The following is an 18,178-nucleotide window of genomic DNA, read 5'->3' on the forward strand; positions in this document are numbered from 1 at the left end:
TAATGGTTTTTTGAATTAAAAAAAATAATCACTGACATAAATAACGTAGAACAAAATAATTCCGAGTTTAGTCACACACGGTCTTTTTGACAGGTTTACAACTTCAAAAATACCAAAAAATTCAATAAACAATACATAATAATTTTAAGTAGCATTAAATAATAGCTTGACTTGGACGTTAAAGGTATTAAACTATTAAGTACGCACGAAATAATATGTAAATTACTTACAATGAGTAATTTGAAAAATTATAAATGCCCGGTCTTTTAGACAGCGATGCGACTAACGGAGGTTAATAATAAATAAATAATTCGATGATGCACTATTGTCATAGACCATATAAGGTCTATGACTATTGTGTATAATAATAATATCGTATTATATTTTAAACAACAATCAAAATATTTGACTTTCTTTATAAAAAAAATATTCTATTTAATAATTACCTCTCCGACTTTCCATGATTTTGTTACGTGAATCTTGTGAAAAATCGCTGTCCGTCAGTCAATGATAAAAATATGAATTCATAATAAAAGAAATAACATGAAAATATTAAAATACGTACATAATCGACATAATCGACAATAATTTTCTACTGATATATTATTATCACCACGTAACAAACATTACCGACTGGCGACTTGTTACATAAAATTAACTATTACTTACTAGTAATTTACTATTTTTTACTATTTTTATAGTTACTATAATATAAAAATAAACGTCAAATGTCTAAATTAAACATTAACTTGTAAACCGATTATTGGAGTATATAGAATAGACTATAATTATATAGTACTACACGACTCCATAATTTTATAACCAATTTTAAAAATAAATTTTATTATTATATTTATTGTGTAGTGTATACAATTTAAGAATATTCGTACATTTCTGATAGGTACGAGAGGTATAATAATAATCGTTCAGAAGGTGCGTAACATTTAAACGGAAAATTTCACAAATTTTAGGTATTTTAAAATGTATACTATACAAGGAATTTTAAAAAAAATCACTTTATTATTTTATATTATAATCCACATATTTACCTATGTACTTAATTATATTATAGTATTATATAAAACGTACAGATGTATACGTTTACATGTATAAATATATTATTTATACATTTATTTATAATGCCTAAATAATTATTAAAATGTACAATGTATACACATTTTTAATCAGTATTAGGACTTGCCCGACCCGTAATTTCGCATAATATGTTTTGTAAATTGTAATATATTACAGTATTTTTGGAAGCATATTTTGAGGATTATTTGTACATATAAATCCGGTCCCTAGTCACAAGTCGCAAGTTTTTCTATGTATACAAGTAAATAAAAAGTTTACCAGAGACACGTTAATATTTCATGAGCGTTTAAATTTAAAACGTTAATAAAAGTCATCGAAATCACGAAAATTTGAAAACTATTTTTATACAACAAAATTAACGATGACGTTTAATGTTTATGAAACGTTCAATTTGTACAGTTAAAATTTGAAATATTAATACGCGGGGCGGCACACGAGTGGTTCGTGTTCAAAAATCAAAAATTATTTATTACATCGAAAAGTCAGTCGCGAAACGACGTTCAATGAGCTCAGTTGTAACAACATTCAACGCGCATCAACCGTTTTATAACGCGAAATATCAGGATGCATGTAACAGGAATGTATGACGCGATGACGCTCGCTGAACGAGTTACTGCTGCGAGCCGCCGCCGTCGCCGCCGCTTCCGCTGTTTACGCCATCGCCGTGCGCCGCCGACGTAAAAACTGCAGAACGAATAGCGGGCTAGCTTATGCGACCCTGGTACCGCGGACCCCGTTTCGTCAACGCAAATCGTCATCGACCGACATTGAACATAATAATAATATTTAATTTTAATTTTCCGATTTATTTTGATCGCGCGGCCAACTATCGATTCCCAGGTCTGTTTCGAGTGTTTCGACATCTGTGTTCGGCTGAATGTTCGGCTAGGTTTGAACCATTTTAATTTTCCGACAAGTGTGTTATCACATCAAAAACCGACGATAAACGATACGAAGAAAAAAATACGTCTTTGTAAGAAAGATATAATATACATATATTTATATAATTAACTTTTGACAAAAATTTAATCAGTCGATATAGGAGAAATGGATAATCAAAGTAAAACCTAATAAACAGGCCACGGTGCACAGCGTGTATTAGTTAATATAGATAACATTCAATACTAATGAATAATGATGCACAGTTAAGATAATATTATGTAATTTCTAATCTAAAATAAAAATAGCAGGTTTTTTTTGTATCTATTTTTATTTTAGATTTTAGGTATCTTGAAAAATTTTATTTTAGTTTAATATATTCCATAGCGATACAAGTCATCAAAACACATAGATGTTTAGAGTTGTGTCGTTTTAACAGTATATGAAACGAAAAAAAAAAATTTTGTATGATGTTATTGTCTCAAAAAGCTAAATTTTTGACTTGTGTCATTAAAATCGCCAGGGAGCGATATATCGTTAGTCCGAGGTAGACAACTAGTAAGCTTATGTCAATTTTTCACTTACATTTTTTTTTTCTGTAGATTTGAAGCTTAATTTTTGATGATTTTTTTTTTTCTGTTCAATTGGCATTAAGTCAGTGACGAATAATAATCATAATTCATAATATTATTGAAGATATAAATAGAGCACAACAATCGTTTCTATGTTTGGTAGAAAAAGCGTAGGTACCATGATATTATGATAACATTGATAACTTGTGCCTTTCGTAGTGTAATTACTGTAATTATATCTCGTGTAAAAATGGCTTAAGTCAATAATAAAAGTTATAAATATTTTTTTGCTTTACCTACCTACAACTATAAAAATAATAAATGAATATACTATAATTATTGGTTATTAGTGTTATTACTTATTACTATATTCTATGTATATTAGACATTAGTGTACCTCATGTCATGGTGTACTTGTTCAGTAATATTTTTATCTAATAATTTATTTAATCAAAAAGACACAAGTCAAAATAAATAAAATCATACGTAAGAATTTTCAAACTTTGATATTGATGTCTCAAAAAATTGGTCAAATTGACTTAGGACCTTTCTACCCGGGACCAAAAATATTTATATATATTTAATTTAAATTAATAAGTTGATTAGTAGGTACCGATATTCAGTAAATTTAAAATTGTGTTAGTATTTTATATTTATTTTATTTCACAACTTATATTTCAGAACGGTTTAACTAACTTAATAAAATTTTAAAATTACACAAATTTACAACCATTAAATCAGTTCTGCAGAAGCTTTATCATTTTTAAAATTTTCAAATGAATGCTCATTCCATTTTTGAAACCTATTTTGATGGTGGTTTAGGTAATATAATTACAAAATTATAAATTTTATTTAAAAATATAAGAATATATGAAAAATTGCAATTAGAGTATCTTGCGAGTAACCAAATGTCATAATAGCAAATTTTTTAATTAACCTTAAATGTAGGAAATTATTGGTATATGGTCAATATGGGTAAAAATATAATATAATATATTCACTTCTACTAGATAACATAGTATATTACAAACGTCAGACGGTATACTTAAAAATAACTAATAATAATAAAAATAATAACTATGCTTATATAATAAAAATTTCAAAATATTATTAGATAATAGACATACTTGGTTTAATGTGAACAATGGATTAATATTTAAGTGATTTAAATCAATAATAAAACTAAAAACATTTTAAACTACTATTTTCTGTTAAAATGTTATAAATTACAACATTTTATTAGATAATTTTTTTATTTTTCATAGTTACAAGTAGTAACATGTCTAATATATTATACCGCTGCTCTCAATTTTTTTAATTTTTTTTTTTTTATTGTTTAAATTTATGTTTATTAGTTAGTTAAAAATAATGGTGTAAAAAAATTAGTGAAAACCTTTAATTTTTAAGATATTGCCTTCTAAAGTACTAAAGTTTGCGATTTTACGTTTATTCTATAGGTACCTATAATAATGCTGAAGTCAGTGTGTAAAAATGAAATTCAACAATATAGAGTATTTAATTTTATATTTTTTATTAGAACCTATATGTAATTAATAATAAATATTGGTTGTAATTTAGAAGAAATTTTGATTGTGGAACACAACTAGTTTCTATCTAAACATGTTAGGACTGTAAATTAAAAAAGACAATTTGTGGTAATGCTCATTTTGCGGCCATTTGACAAATCTGGTGGGTTAATAATAATTATGGTATATATATTTTAATTTTTATTCATACTACATTACAATAGGTAACAGCTTAAACCAAATTATGTCTTTGTTGTAAGTGGTTAAGTTTTAATAAAAATGTGAAGCTACCGGTACTTTATCGTATACCCGAGGGATCATATTCCAAATACGCCATTGTACTTGGTATCAACGATTGCAAAAATCGTTTATAATATTATTTATAGATAATTTATATAAATAGGGCGAATAATGTGTCTGTCCGTGCAGACGCCTGACGTGCAGTTGCTTATTAGTGCCGGCCGGCGCATGCAGTTTGCGTTAAATAATATTATTGCCGCCAAAATAAACCTAAGCTAACGTAAGTAATTGATAATGATTAATGAACAATGACTTCCGAAATATTTATACGGAACCGGCTTTGTCGATATTACTAAGCCGTTATCAGTACCGCGGTTGTAGGGTTTTTTTTTCTAAAGTAGTTTATCTATTTAGTGTCTTAATACTTTACTTAACTATTAAATAATTAGGAAGTCGACCGTCGTACGTGTCCTGTCCGATTTTGGAAGTGCTTCCTTACGTCCTGCGCAGCCTCGACCGCTATGCAGAAACACAACGGTAATAATGCAAATTATTATTCTCGGTGGAGAAACGTGCCGAAGAACCAGCAACAGATACGACGCCATAAAACACGTGATCAGAACGTCGAAGAAGCCGACGACAGCGCCGACGTCATGAATCCTACTTCTAACACCAAAGCGTACTTCGATGTGGTCCAACCCACCGAGTTATCCGTGTTTTCCGATCAGAACTTGTACGATGAATCAAAATCGTCCGTGTCGAGAAATTCGCCTTTGAATTCCAACTCGATTTCGGAAACGGTAGATGCCAAAAACGGCAAATACTTTTTCGCGGACAAGACGAATTGGCGCGACAAAAATGTCGGACAACATCAGTCAAATTATTATTCTCAGTCTAACAAGTTCAACAATAAAAAATACCCAAACAAATATCGAAAAAATAGAAACAATGCCCCATCAAAATTTCAAGAATTTATTTCAACGAACAATGTTAATCATAATACATTCATTGAAAATGACCAGTTGGGTACTAAAAATGACTATTCTTATGAAAAGCCAGCTATTGAACCAGCCTTAAATCAAAATACTCTGTTTAATAATACTTTCCTGAACACATATCAAAATTCTGAGTATGATTCAGAATGTGATTCTGACCCTGGTGATTTAGAGAAGATGAAAATAATGACAGCTGCAGACTTTAATGATGATCGTTATGCTCGCTATGGGATACATGAGACAGAAATCAAAGACTATGTACGCACTATTACTTTCAAAAATTGTATAGAATATTGTGCAAAAGAATATATTAAGGTAAATATAAATTATTATCTTGTCAGTCTAAATAAAAATTTGAATTACAATAATAATAATAATAATAATTATAATTATAATTATTTATAATATATTATAATAATATTATTATTATTATTATTATTTATTATTATTATTTTTTTTTTTTTTATAATTATTTGATTTTAATAAAAATTGGAAAACTTCTTAATTTTAGGTAGGTAGGTAACTAATATTGGCTGATATGAAATTTATCAGTGTTATCTATAACAACAGCCAAGGACCTTAAAATATATCATTTTAACCACTTGTTATTATTCCCAAAGCCAAAATTGATTTTATTTATTTGATTGTTATTACAAAATAGTAAAAATAAAAATATATGTGTTTTCTAAAAAAGAATATTAAATTTCAAGATAATTATTTTTTTAATATTTCTTGTTTCATGGATTATATATTCACTTTGTTTTAAATTAATTTTTCAGGATAAAGTGGTATTAGTTATCCGTTGTGGTATTGGCTTATTACCATTGTTATGTGCTCGGGATGGACAAGCCAAAAAAGTAATTGCTTTAGAACAATCATCTTGTATTGAATATGCTCGTCGTATCATCACAGACAATCGATATAGCACTGTGATTACATTAATTCAAAGCAGTGTAAGAAAAATGTCATTACTTTTAAACTAATAATTACTAGTATTATACATTTTAGTATATTAAATATATATGTGTTACAACTTTTCTTACTGGATTCTATTTAAATAATTTTGTGTTTAAAGGTTCATGACTTGAAGCAGCTGCCACACAGACTTAAGAAGGTAGATGTTATAGTAGGTGATTTTTTGGGAGACTGTGTTATAAGTCAAGGTGATCAAATGGAACAAGTTATTGAAGCCAGGGATCGTTTTCTTGTTTCAAATGGTTTGTATGAATACATAAATAATTTACTAGTTATTTATTTCTGTATTCAGTTTTGTTATTTTAATCCTCATTCTTGTCTAGGCTTAATGATTCCAATGTGTGTTACTTTATATGGTCAGTTATTAGAACAAAGACGAATCTATGGAAATTGTCGTATTCGCAAAAAAACTAAAAAAAAAGCATATAAAAAATTGAATAAACGCTTTAATATAAACAAGTCCAACAAATCTGAAACTCAGTCTAATGATAGTGACAGTTCATCAGATTCAACATTGTGTTCATGGTGGAGTAATGTTTATGGATTTGATATGAGATCATATTCAGAAATTACAGTTGATTGTAGTTCTGAAAGTGTTGACTGTCCTAAATCATTCAAAGATGAGTGGCGAATAATGGAAGAACCTATAGTTACATTTTTTGATCCATCCAAGGTAAATAATTAATATTTATTTATTTTCATAAAATATGACTTAATATTATTTTACAAAATATTTTCTTTTAAACACAATAATTGTATAGTATTTATTTGTATTATAAATGTTATTGCTTTAAAATTATTTTTCTATTTAACTGTTAATGTATTTGTATGTTTATATATATGATATACATAAAAATTAAAAGATAGGTATATCAATAAAATCAAATAACATTAAGTACTAAATAATAAAATGTTGAACCCATTGACCATTTAAAATTATTTTACTTTATTTATTATAAAATGTTCATAATTTGTTTAAAAGTTAAAATACCGTAAAAAGCCTATGTAGACTTAAAATTTTATTTTTAAATTTTATAATAGTCCAATTTACTTTTGATATTTAAAATAAAAAAAGTAAAAAAAAACATGGTTTCTTTCATGCATAAATGTACTATATTATGCATTTTTATTAAGCTGAAGGATGCTTGAGAAAACTTCATCCTCTTGTTAATACATTTTTATGTTCAAAATTTACCTTTTATAAATAAAATACTGTAAATTTTATTTTCATTAATATATCTATACAACAAAAAAAATGTAAGAGTTTTTATATTTTTGCTTATAAAAAACTATATTCTGTAAAGTTTCAAGTATTTATTTTAAAAAAGATGAATCGTATCCAAATATAAATTGTAAATAGTACAATGTATTGTAATTTTTTTTACCTATATAATTTTAAATGATTTCCTTTTAATCTGATACTATTTTTAAAAAAATTTCAGGTAGTGTCTAATGCTTGCTTGATAAAGAAATTTGATATGTATAAGTGTACAATAAACGAAGTACGCTATGTACATAGTAAAGACTTAAGTCTGAAGTGTTCTACACCTTATACGAGTGCTAATGGAGGTGACTATGCACATATGTTAGAGTTGTTTATGGTAGTTGATTTTCCTAATGGTCAAACAATTGTTGATGATAAGGGTAATTATTTTTTTAACATAATTGTAGATACTTTCTAAGTAAATTATCAACCTTTATTCCTTGTTATTTTACTGCAATTCTATTTCAATACTGTCTTTAAATTTGTTTAAACTTAATTGTTTAAATTATTATGTTTATGTTTATAGATGATCTACAAATAGGATTTTCCACATCATCTTATTCACCATTTACTAGATTTAGACAGACAGGTTTATTGTTACGGGACCAGCTACTTGTTGAACAAGGAGACAAGTTTAAAATTAATGAATTTTATATGTGGCGTGGTCCTCAACAAAAACAAAAATTAGTTGGAGAAAACATTATCACCAAAAGTACTCGTAATAGATATGGACCAGAAGAAAATTTAAAGTTAAGGTTAAACTATACATTTATCAACCAACATATAAAAGCGATTAATAGACATTGTGCTTACACTTTAGTCAAGCAATTATTTTAAGATTTATGTTAAAGGTTTTTAAATACTATTAATGTTAATTTGGTTTACCAAAATAGTAAAAATATTCATTGTTTATTATATTTTGTTAAAATATTTCATGAATAGTTGCTAATAAGTATTAAAATCAACTCTTAAAGAATAGAGTTATTTAAAAGAAACATTACAATTTAACATTAAAGGCAAATTTTAAAACAAACTAATTTTATTTATTCTTTCATGCTTGTTGAAATAATCTGACTGGCAATCATAAATAATAACATTTAATTATTAAATAACTATACAGCAGTATTTTATATTCATAAATTACAAATTAAAAAATTTGTCAGATAGGATTCTGTAATGACCTGAATTTGGATCACGCTTTTGTCTCCGCTCTCACATTAGTTATCTTGGTATGTAAATAAATAAATAATAATTAAGCTCCATGTGTGCAATATATATGAAAATAAATTTATTTTGATTTGATCTTTAAAAATATATCTCTAACACCATATTAAACTATTTTAACTGTACTGGATGAAATATAGAGTTAAAATGCAAAAAAACTTTGACACATTTATGATAAAATAATTCTTAGGCTAATATCAATTACTGTGCACCACAGGTGTCTAAAATGTAGAGTAGAATTCAGAAATATGCAAAATCTTAAATGTTATGACAACAGTGTATACGCACAAGTCCAAATTTGTTTATATGTAAGAATTTAGTAAAGACTTTTACACTTATAAATTTCTCTCTAAAAAAAAAAATAGGATCATATTACTACAAACATGATTAAAAATATTCAAATTTTAAATAGCTAAAAAATATAACATACTTATAAAAGTGTAAACAATTAAAAAAAGTAAAGTTTATATTATTCAATGTACAACTTGTTAAGTTAAAAATATACTTGGCCGATTTTATTCAGAACTGAATCATAAAAATAGATGAAATAATTAAATTATGTATGTTACTTAGTTATTACTTACATATTACATAAAATTACTAAATTGTTCATAGAAATAATTTATTAATAGAAATATTATGGCAAAGATACAAACATTTTTAGATGTATTCTAATAGTATTTCACATCAATACTAATAATTATTAATAATTGATTTGTTTTGTGCGCTATATTAGTTACTATTTAGTTATTTTATTACTATTTTTTATTGAAAAATCATTATGTATAAATCCCTATACTTCTAAGTTATAAAAACTACGAATGTTTTTATATACTAGAAACTGATGCTGAAGTATATGAGCATTGCTGATTTTATTAAGTAATTTATTCAAGTATAGCTTCAGTATCATTATTTTTTTTTTTTATTATTTAAATTTTTTTTTCAACTTTTTTAAACTTACTATATACTTTATTCACATATTAAAAATCTAGATACATTAAGATTTTTCATGACTGACTATTTATGGAGGTATTAAAATTCAGTGTAGAAAATACCACAGCAGCACAACAATTTTAGGTTATGCTATACCTGAAAATTGTTAGACTATCTATGAAGTACTGAAAAGTATCTTAAACTATAAAAAGTCATCTTAATTTAGTAATAACTTTTTATTCACCGTTAAACTATAATAAATACTTGAACATATAATAATTACTATAATTAATTATAATTAATTTTAAAATTTTATAATTAACATGCAACCAATTAATTTAATAGTTAATCTTTGTAGAAAATGTATAAAAACAATACAAAATACAGTATTAAACTCATCTTAAAAATCAATATAAAATAAAGATAACTAATAATATAAAAAAATTAAAGTAAAATACTCTGGTGTGTTATAGTTATAATGACTAAGAAAAAAAAAAGATTCAAAATAGTTAATAACATTTAACAATGTTTTTACTTTGTTAAATCAAATGTTTGAAAAAATTAAATTACTCGCTGTTTAATAATTATAAATTCTTGAACATATTATAATAATTAACTTTAATAGAAAGTGATAGGTAATGACTTAAGTTATCACAAAACCTTTAAGTGGTGGTTTGTGAGCATGTACTCTTAGGTTTTAATTATTGATTATAAATTTAGTTTATTTTTAATGTTGTGTAGTAAGGGTGTAAATTTTGTTTAAACTGTTTTTGAAATTTATTTTCTAGAAAAATTTAACTTGGGAAACTGATTATAAAAGATAATAATTATTACAATTGAGGAAAAATTAAAGTATAAAACTTAATGAAAAATATAAATAATCATAATACTTTGTTATAAAACTTAATAATAATAGTTACAAAGACAATATTATGATTACTAAAAAACGTTCAAAATTTCAAATGACCAAAAAAAAAACATATATAATAAAACCATTAAAAAAAATACATTTATTGATTATAATATATTACTTATATTATTTATTTTTAACTAAAAGTTTTTAATGTATACTAGAATAATTACACTTATTTTCTATTTTTTTTTTTTTTAAATAATTTAATTTAACTAAATATTATTACAACTGATAAAATACAAATGAGTGTCAATTATCTATATTAATTGAGATCGAGGGGGATGTAGATAAACAAACAATGAATAAAATATACAATGAACATGAATTTAAACGTTTTATATTGTAAAAAATAAAGTTAATGTATTGTACTCGTATGTATAATATGTAAATATAGTACAGTAAAATAAATAAATATGTAATTTTTAAATTCATGATAAAATTAATTTAAATTTAGAATCTAAAAACATAAAGTAAAACATGTAAAAGTCTATAGTGAGGATAATCACGCACCACTGTAATAATATAAAATTTCTAGAGCTAATTTATGGTGTTTTAACTAATTTGATTGTTATAATCATGAAGTAATTTAAATATAAGAAAAAAGGTAAGATGAATTTAGTTCACAATATTTATAAAAAATAATGCTTTAGGTTGGATTGAAAAATTTATTTTTAGTATTTCGCCATTTCAGCAATATGTTAATATGCTCAGACTCTAATTAATTAAAATTAGCTTTGTCTTTTACAGCAGTGTCAAAGTAATCAATTAATATTTACGGATACATTTTATATTAAAAATGAGTGTGCTCAATTAAAATTTATGTAAAGTATTCTGACTAGTGGCATGGTTAACTTTACTTGTAGATGTTATCACTTGCTATTTTTTACCTTGGTATTATTACCTCAAAACAATGAAGCATAATTATTCGATATGTTAGCAAATTAAATTCTTTCATAGAACAGGCCAACTAAGAAATTAGTTCATTTTTCGAAGTAAAATATACTTTTGTATTTATGTTTACTCAAATAAAACATTAATAAATTACAAAATTAATTTATACTTTTCTAAATTTTGCAATTAAATCATTTTGTCTTACCATCATAGTTGATTGTACTGAAATGTACTTATCATAAACATTTCTTTTAATATTTGATTTTGCACAGTAATAAATGTCAAGGTTGTCAATTGCTAAATTTACAGGTTTGAAATAAATAATAAATATTAAAAAATTTTTGGAAATTTAATGAATATTGTGATGGATATAAATGAATAATTTATTGTTAAATGAATTTTCAAATTTTGATACACAGTAATTTTAAATATAATTAGAAGTTAAAGACTATATTCATACCATTTAGGAAGTTTCATGTGGTGACAAAGCTTCTTTTTTCAAATGAAAATCCTTTTTTTTTATACTGTATATTTATTTCTGATTCTTATTTGAAAATGTTGATTTTTATTAATGTCAAAATCATTATTAATTATTGACTTAATAATTAAAACTAAAAAAGGTAGTTCTCATTTGAGTAAAAGACAATTTTATTGCCATAGAAAATCCTTTAAAAATTTTAAAAATATATAAATAATTGAATTATTATCTTTTGTTTGGGTACTTAAAAAATTCCTTATATTAAATTTAAATATAACATAATTAAAAAATAAAATAAAAGTGAGCATACTTAATAAATTAAGAATAATATATAAGTTTAAGAACTTACTTAAAAGAATACATAAAATCTGTAAATGGATCAATTTTGCGATTCTCTGCATACTTACACAATTATTATATATCCATCATAAATATGATGTGAAATGTTTCCTAGAATTTTAAGAATGGGATTTTTAATCTATAAGTATTATTACCATATAATTAAAAATTAATTTAATAATAATTAATGAAATGAGACAAGGTAGACTAAAGAAGTTCAATTAAAGAAGCTACATAGAAATATTTTTTTATGGTTCAACTACGTAATTCAATGTTTCATGCTTTAAAGTAAAATGTGTACAACTTGTGCATAGTTAGTACTAATTCATATCACAAATATAAAGCTGAGATAAATATATTTAAAAAAAATTATAATTTATTAACTTAAAATATAAATGAAGCAACAACATTTTTAATTTATAATTGATAAATGTTATTTAGGAACAACAAATTGTCATGTTATTAACTATTTCTAAAAAAATGCGTAATAATAATATGTATAATATTTTTTTTTGGAAATAATAATCAATAATATAGAGTATAAAATATAACAAGTGTTTTTTTCACCAAATATTAACTATAAATATTTACATTTTTTACTGTCATAAATTTACTAAGCAAAATAATACTTGGAGTACTAAAAAATATACAAAAAGAATTCCGGATGAGTATCTTAAATATTGAAAATACGTAAAGCTTTTAAAAGCGAATTGGAATGATACAGGAATACCAGGCAAAACATTAGCCAACTACTCTGATTATCTAAACATCAATTGTTATTAAAATATTTAAATTATTTTCCAAAATTTTATTTATGTACTACTGCAAAGAATATTTTGCTTCAGAATATGAAATTAAAAATGTTATCATTCAAAAATGAATAAAACTTTAAAATAATGTTAATTTGTAACATCATAAAATTATATAAAAAAATATTTTTAAATCATTCACAGATTTTCAAAAAATTAAATGAATCATATTATGGTATACATCATAAACATGAAAAAATTTTAATTAGATAAAATACTAATAAACAATCAAGACACCTTTAATATATATAACCTTTTCAGCTTTTAGCAGTGAAATGGCTTTAGTCAGAGGTAATAAATATTCTTAATATTATAACACTTATGATTAAATATTAAGTATTCAACAAATTTATATATATTCTATTTTACCACAAGCAAATAGTTATACTCATTTGTTATGTCTAACTAACATATAACATAATTAAATTGATATGCAGAAGAATACTGTATATACTCTATACTAAGTTATTTTTAATACTTAAGTACATTTACAAATCATCAACTTTAAAGGAATGAACATTACTTTGTCTTTTGATTTTAATTTTTTAATAAAAATTATGAACATTTTTAAATTAACAATATATTATGCAAGGAGGACATAAAATGTAGGTATAACATTCTCATAAGGTTAAATTAAGAGACAATAAAATAATATTAAGTAGGTATGGCTTTTGGTTAAATAATATTAAAATGGATGAAATGCATACAATAACTAAAAAAAAATAAAAAAAAAAATGTTTTAACATAGTCAATCATAAGGAATTATATTTTAATCAAGTCAAAATAAAATCATCATATTAATAATACAATATTCATAAATACATAATGAGCTATGTAATGTAATATAATTGTTTCAGAGATTAAAATTATAAATTAATATTTTAAAATTTAGTACACATTTTTAACTTAAGAACTACTAATTTATTGCTAATTTTGATAATATTCTTGATGAAATCATAAACAAAATATTATTCAAACTATTAAAAATTTTAATACTATAGTTTTAAGTTTTTTACATCATAAAAATAACATAACATTATCAACATTTCTAAACTTGGCACCAAAAAATAAAAATTGAAGTTTATTGGAAACTTATATTGCCAATAAATTCAGACTATTAAATGAATAAAAACAATAGATAAAATGAAGCCCTCATAAAGTGCTTACTATTGTAGTTCATTGAATGGTAAAATAATAATTATAATAAAAACATACTCTTACATACTCTTCATAATCATGCTAATAAAAGCCAAACAATAAATATTACTGCAATCCATAAGAAAAGTTTTGATAAGTATTGATCATCTTGATGTAGTTGATTACCAACTTGAATTAATTAAATTTATTATTAACATTAGAACTCAAAAATATAACTTTATGAACTTACTTCCATGTGGATGATCAGTTAAGTTAAACGAAGTTAAAAATCCAAAAGGAAATGCTCTTATTCCAAATGATAAATGGAAACCACCATCTCCAAAAGTAAAACCAGGGAAACCCTGAAAGAATTAAAACCACTTTTATATGAGAAATAAAAATTATATTAGTTCATATTTTACAGAATTAGGTTCAGGTTCAGTTCTTTGACCAGCAGGCCTAGGTGGCACTTTATTTCTGAAACAAAAATATATTTAATAGTAAATACTGAGTTAATAATCATTATTTAAAAAAAATTAAGTGCCTAGTAACATGTTGACATTAAAACATTCTATTGTGAACACTCCTATATATTATAGTTAACTTAAAAATTGTAAGTACTAACATGTATTAAAAATATAATGAAAATTATTTGTGATAAGTAAAGTTAAGATTTTAATAACTTAAAAAAATACACAAAAATGCACTAAAAAAATGCAAATATTATCTAAAAACTCTAAAAAATATACTTGGATGAGTAAAAAAAATTAATTTTAAAATAATAATTATTATTCATTTTTTATATTATACAAAATAGGTAAAAATTTGTTTTAAGAAGTAAATAAAATAAATATGTTCAAATTTAAGTTGACAAATAATTATATTACTTTTTCAATTTTTCAATATCAATGGACTGGAGCAGGTAATTGAGATTACCTATACTAGGGGCAGCCAAATAGTCGATCGCAAACGATTTCAGAGTCGATCATGTTAGAATTTATTTTTAGGCTACACACATAAAAATTAATTATGGTGGTAAAATAACTTAATAATAAAAAATCTTTTTTTTCGAAGTCCGATCTTTAAAGGTAAAATATATTTTTAGTAGATTACAGCCAAAAAAAGTTTGGCCATCTCTGACCTATGCAACACGTATTAAAAAAAAACTTAAAACAAACAAAAATTAGTTTAAATAAACAAAATTAATATAATATCTGTAAAAAAAAAAAAAAAAAATGCAATAAAATGCAAAATAAAAATTACACATTCTAAATTATTAAATAACAAAACAAATTTAGCTTTTGGTTAGAACTGTATAGCACTCAAAGTAAAAAAATGTAAGTCATCAAAATCCTATCTTTAGGAATCAGTATTATCTAATATATAGTATATTACTGTTTCAGGTATTGTAAATAAAAAAAAATTAATAATCTTGAAGTAATTAAAAAAATATAATAATTTAAAAATTTTTTATAATGAATATATATTATTTTCAATCTTAACTTGTCACAATTTATTTTCAATGATTGAAATATATTTACTGCATTTAAATTTACCTGGGATCTTGTTTGGAATTTCCATGTCCATAAATTGGTATTACTTTATCTTTACTAATAACAGATTTACATACTGGGCATACTTGACGACTTGATCGAGTTTCTAACCATTGATGCAAACATGGCCAGCTGTAACAAATATTTTATGGTTTGAACAAAATAATATTACTAACATTTAATTAAATTACTGATTAATAATTAGTAATTAATTAATAATAAGACAAACCTTATAAAAGTTAATAAATCACCTAAATATGAATGTAAACAAGATTTTCTAGGTTTTAGCAAGTATATTAGCAAAATTTTAACATTTAAGTTAAGGTTGAAAATATGAATTCTAATTAACAAATACAGTTAAATATTTTGTAGTTATATTTCATAAAATATTTTGTACTTTTGTATTTACCTATTCACAAACATCATTGATAATAAATAATAATCATTAGGTATTCTTAGGAAAATATGTTGAATCTGTAGTTAATCATAATAGAAAATATCTTAGTCAATAATATGAAATGATAAACAATTTTGGATATTATTATATCAGTTATATGATCAATTATTCTAGTGACTAGTTATTTTCTTTGATTCATTTATAGTTCTAATCAGTACTTATTTTTATAATATGATTAAAACTATAAAATCCAATTTTAAATAAGTCTTTTTGTTAAATATTTCCTTTTTTTTATATATATATTTTTAAAAAAAATAACAAAATAAATACTAAGGTAGTTTGAGTGTTAAATAAAAATTCACACCCTAATTAACTATTAATAATTCATGACTTTAACTATATTATTTTAATAAAAAAAATAGTAAAAATAAAATGTTTAATTTTATTCATAACATAAACTGATAAATTAATTTGTTATTATAGTTTTTATTTAGCAACGATACTAACCAAAATAAATGGCCACAAACACTAACAACCGCGTCTTTTGCATTATCCAAGCATATGTTACACTCAAAGATGTTATTCTGTTCTTCTTTGTTATCATTTTCTTCATTGTTCATGTTTTTTCGCGAAGCATCAGACTCGTCAGTAATGGTAGCCATTGCGTCTTAACACGTTTAAAAACACACCATTGATATCAAAATATTCAAATATAATAACATTAAAACATCAAAGCAATGTAAATAGTATTTTATTCTGAAAAACACACAAATCATAAACACACACTAACAAACAGATTTCAAACAATTAACATCAAAGGTATGATAATTTGATAATTGTTTGTGATTGACATACACAACATGCATAAATATGGTTTCAATTGTACAATTAAAGCACACCTACACACACATCAGGACGCTCTACATTATCAACAAAAAATAATGTTTTGATGTTGTTTCTGTTTTTGACTTACGAGTTATGGCGCTAAAACACTTATTTGCACAGAATGTTCTTCTTACGCTCGAAAATGATTTTTTCAGTGATTATGAGTAAAATATGGCTTATGTCGAACACGAACTCTCCAGTCTCCGATAACGACTCGCGAATCACAATAATTGTAGTAATGACCAAAAAAAAATGGAAAAAAAAAATAAAAAAATATTTTGTAATATTCGATAATTTGATAGTGTTTACTGCTCGCCGCTCAGTAGTGCTCACAGTAGGTACCAATGGGCAATCATACACATCAGCCGGTAGGCATCAGCGCTCGACGGTTAAAAACCGCGATTTATGATAACTAACCAATAAAATAAATAACGATATTATAACCACATTAATATTATACTTAACTAAAAATTAAATTGTGGCATTGCACCTTTCACCAAAACAAAATAAGCGGTTTATATCACTACTAATACTGTTCACACTAGAGTTGAAAAAAATCGTTTGTATCAGCATAATATTATGTTATAAATCACGGTGGAGGAAAATATAAAAAGCGTTTAACTCGAAATAAACAACTTACGTAATACGTGTCGTCTAGCATCCAAGGCGAGAAGGTCTCATTTCAATATCGGTCGGTAAATCGCTCGTCGCGAAACTTCTAGAACCGATACGTATCTTTGCACTAAAATTTCTTCCTTGAAGATTTTGAACACTTCTACACTACTTTATCACCCGGTCGCCGAATTTAATTTCGTTTGAATTTTTATTGTCTATCTATTATAAATTATAAATTATAATATCATTAATTATTCTCCTACGATACGTTCGGGTTAACTTATCGACTTATTTATGCAAAAAGACACTTTTCGAATATAAATTGCTAATATATCGGTTGACAACGTTACCAATTCTGAGCGGAACAATGAATGCATAATTGATTTTACAATGAACCATGAAGTGTGTGTGTGTGTGTTTTTTTTAATTTCATTTTTAATTTGTACATTGAAATTTGA

At 24.4% G+C, this 18,178-nt stretch overlaps 2 protein-coding genes across 3 annotated transcripts; one reads left to right on the forward strand and one right to left on the reverse strand.

Annotated features, from left to right (window-relative positions):
- The first annotated feature begins 4,541 nt into the window (after nucleotides 1-4,541).
- On the forward strand, nucleotides 4,542-8,435 carry LOC112595141 (probable protein arginine N-methyltransferase 1.2). 2 transcript variants are annotated; one of them, XM_025340238.1, is made up of 7 exons: nucleotides 4,542-4,592; nucleotides 4,762-5,622; nucleotides 6,087-6,260; nucleotides 6,383-6,524; nucleotides 6,606-6,955; nucleotides 7,725-7,926; nucleotides 8,073-8,435. In XM_025340238.1, exons 2-7 carry the CDS (start codon nucleotides 4,834-4,836, stop codon nucleotides 8,381-8,383), a joined length of 1,968 nt encoding a protein of 655 aa, XP_025196023.1. In that variant the 5' UTR covers nucleotides 4,542-4,592; nucleotides 4,762-4,833; the 3' UTR covers nucleotides 8,384-8,435. The 2 variants fall into 2 exon arrangements, with proteins under 2 accessions (XP_025196023.1, XP_025196022.1); XM_025340237.1 differs by lacking the exon at nucleotides 4,542-4,592 and having other exon boundaries at nucleotides 4,615-5,622.
- A 5,728-nt stretch (nucleotides 8,436-14,163) lies between these two features.
- LOC112595163 (E3 ubiquitin-protein ligase RNF185-like) lies at nucleotides 14,164-17,876 on the reverse strand. The gene is made up of 6 exons (XM_025340270.1): nucleotides 17,194-17,876; nucleotides 16,728-16,887; nucleotides 15,827-15,955; nucleotides 14,693-14,747; nucleotides 14,521-14,632; nucleotides 14,164-14,459 (listed from the first exon to the last, which is right to left on the reverse strand). Exons 2-6 carry the CDS (start codon nucleotides 16,880-16,882, stop codon nucleotides 14,368-14,370), a joined length of 543 nt encoding a protein of 180 aa, XP_025196055.1. The 5' UTR covers nucleotides 16,883-16,887; nucleotides 17,194-17,876; the 3' UTR covers nucleotides 14,164-14,367.
- Between the last annotated feature and the right edge of the window lie 302 nt (nucleotides 17,877-18,178).

Source organism: Melanaphis sacchari, unplaced genomic scaffold, assembly GCF_002803265.2.
Source record: "Melanaphis sacchari strain LSU unplaced genomic scaffold, SCAv2.0 Contig25_pilon_pilon, whole genome shotgun sequence".
NCBI classification, from domain to species: Eukaryota; Metazoa; Arthropoda; class Insecta; order Hemiptera; family Aphididae; genus Melanaphis; species Melanaphis sacchari.

Excerpts from the sequence above, each read along its gene's own strand:
- LOC112595141 (XM_025340238.1), top strand. The coding sequence starts at position 4,834 with ATGCAGAAACACAACGGTAATAATGCAAATTATTATTCTCGGTGGAGA. Across the intron at positions 6,525-6,605 it reads TCGTTTTCTTGTTTCAAATG|GCTTAATGATTCCAATGTGT; the intron begins GTTTGTATGAAT and ends ATTCTTGTCTAG. Across the intron at positions 7,927-8,072 it reads AACAATTGTTGATGATAAGG|ATGATCTACAAATAGGATTT; the intron begins GTAATTATTTTT and ends TTATGTTTATAG.
- LOC112595163 (XM_025340270.1), bottom strand. The coding sequence starts at position 16,882 with ATGGCTACCATTACTGACGAGTCTGATGCTTCGCGAAAAAACATGAAC. Across the intron at positions 14,748-15,826 it reads AATTCCAAACAAGATCCCAG|AAATAAAGTGCCACCTAGGC; the intron begins GTAAATTTAAAT and ends TTTTTGTTTCAG. Across the intron at positions 14,633-14,692 it reads CTGAACCTGAACCTAATTCT|GGTTTCCCTGGTTTTACTTT; the intron begins GTAAAATATGAA and ends TAATTCTTTCAG.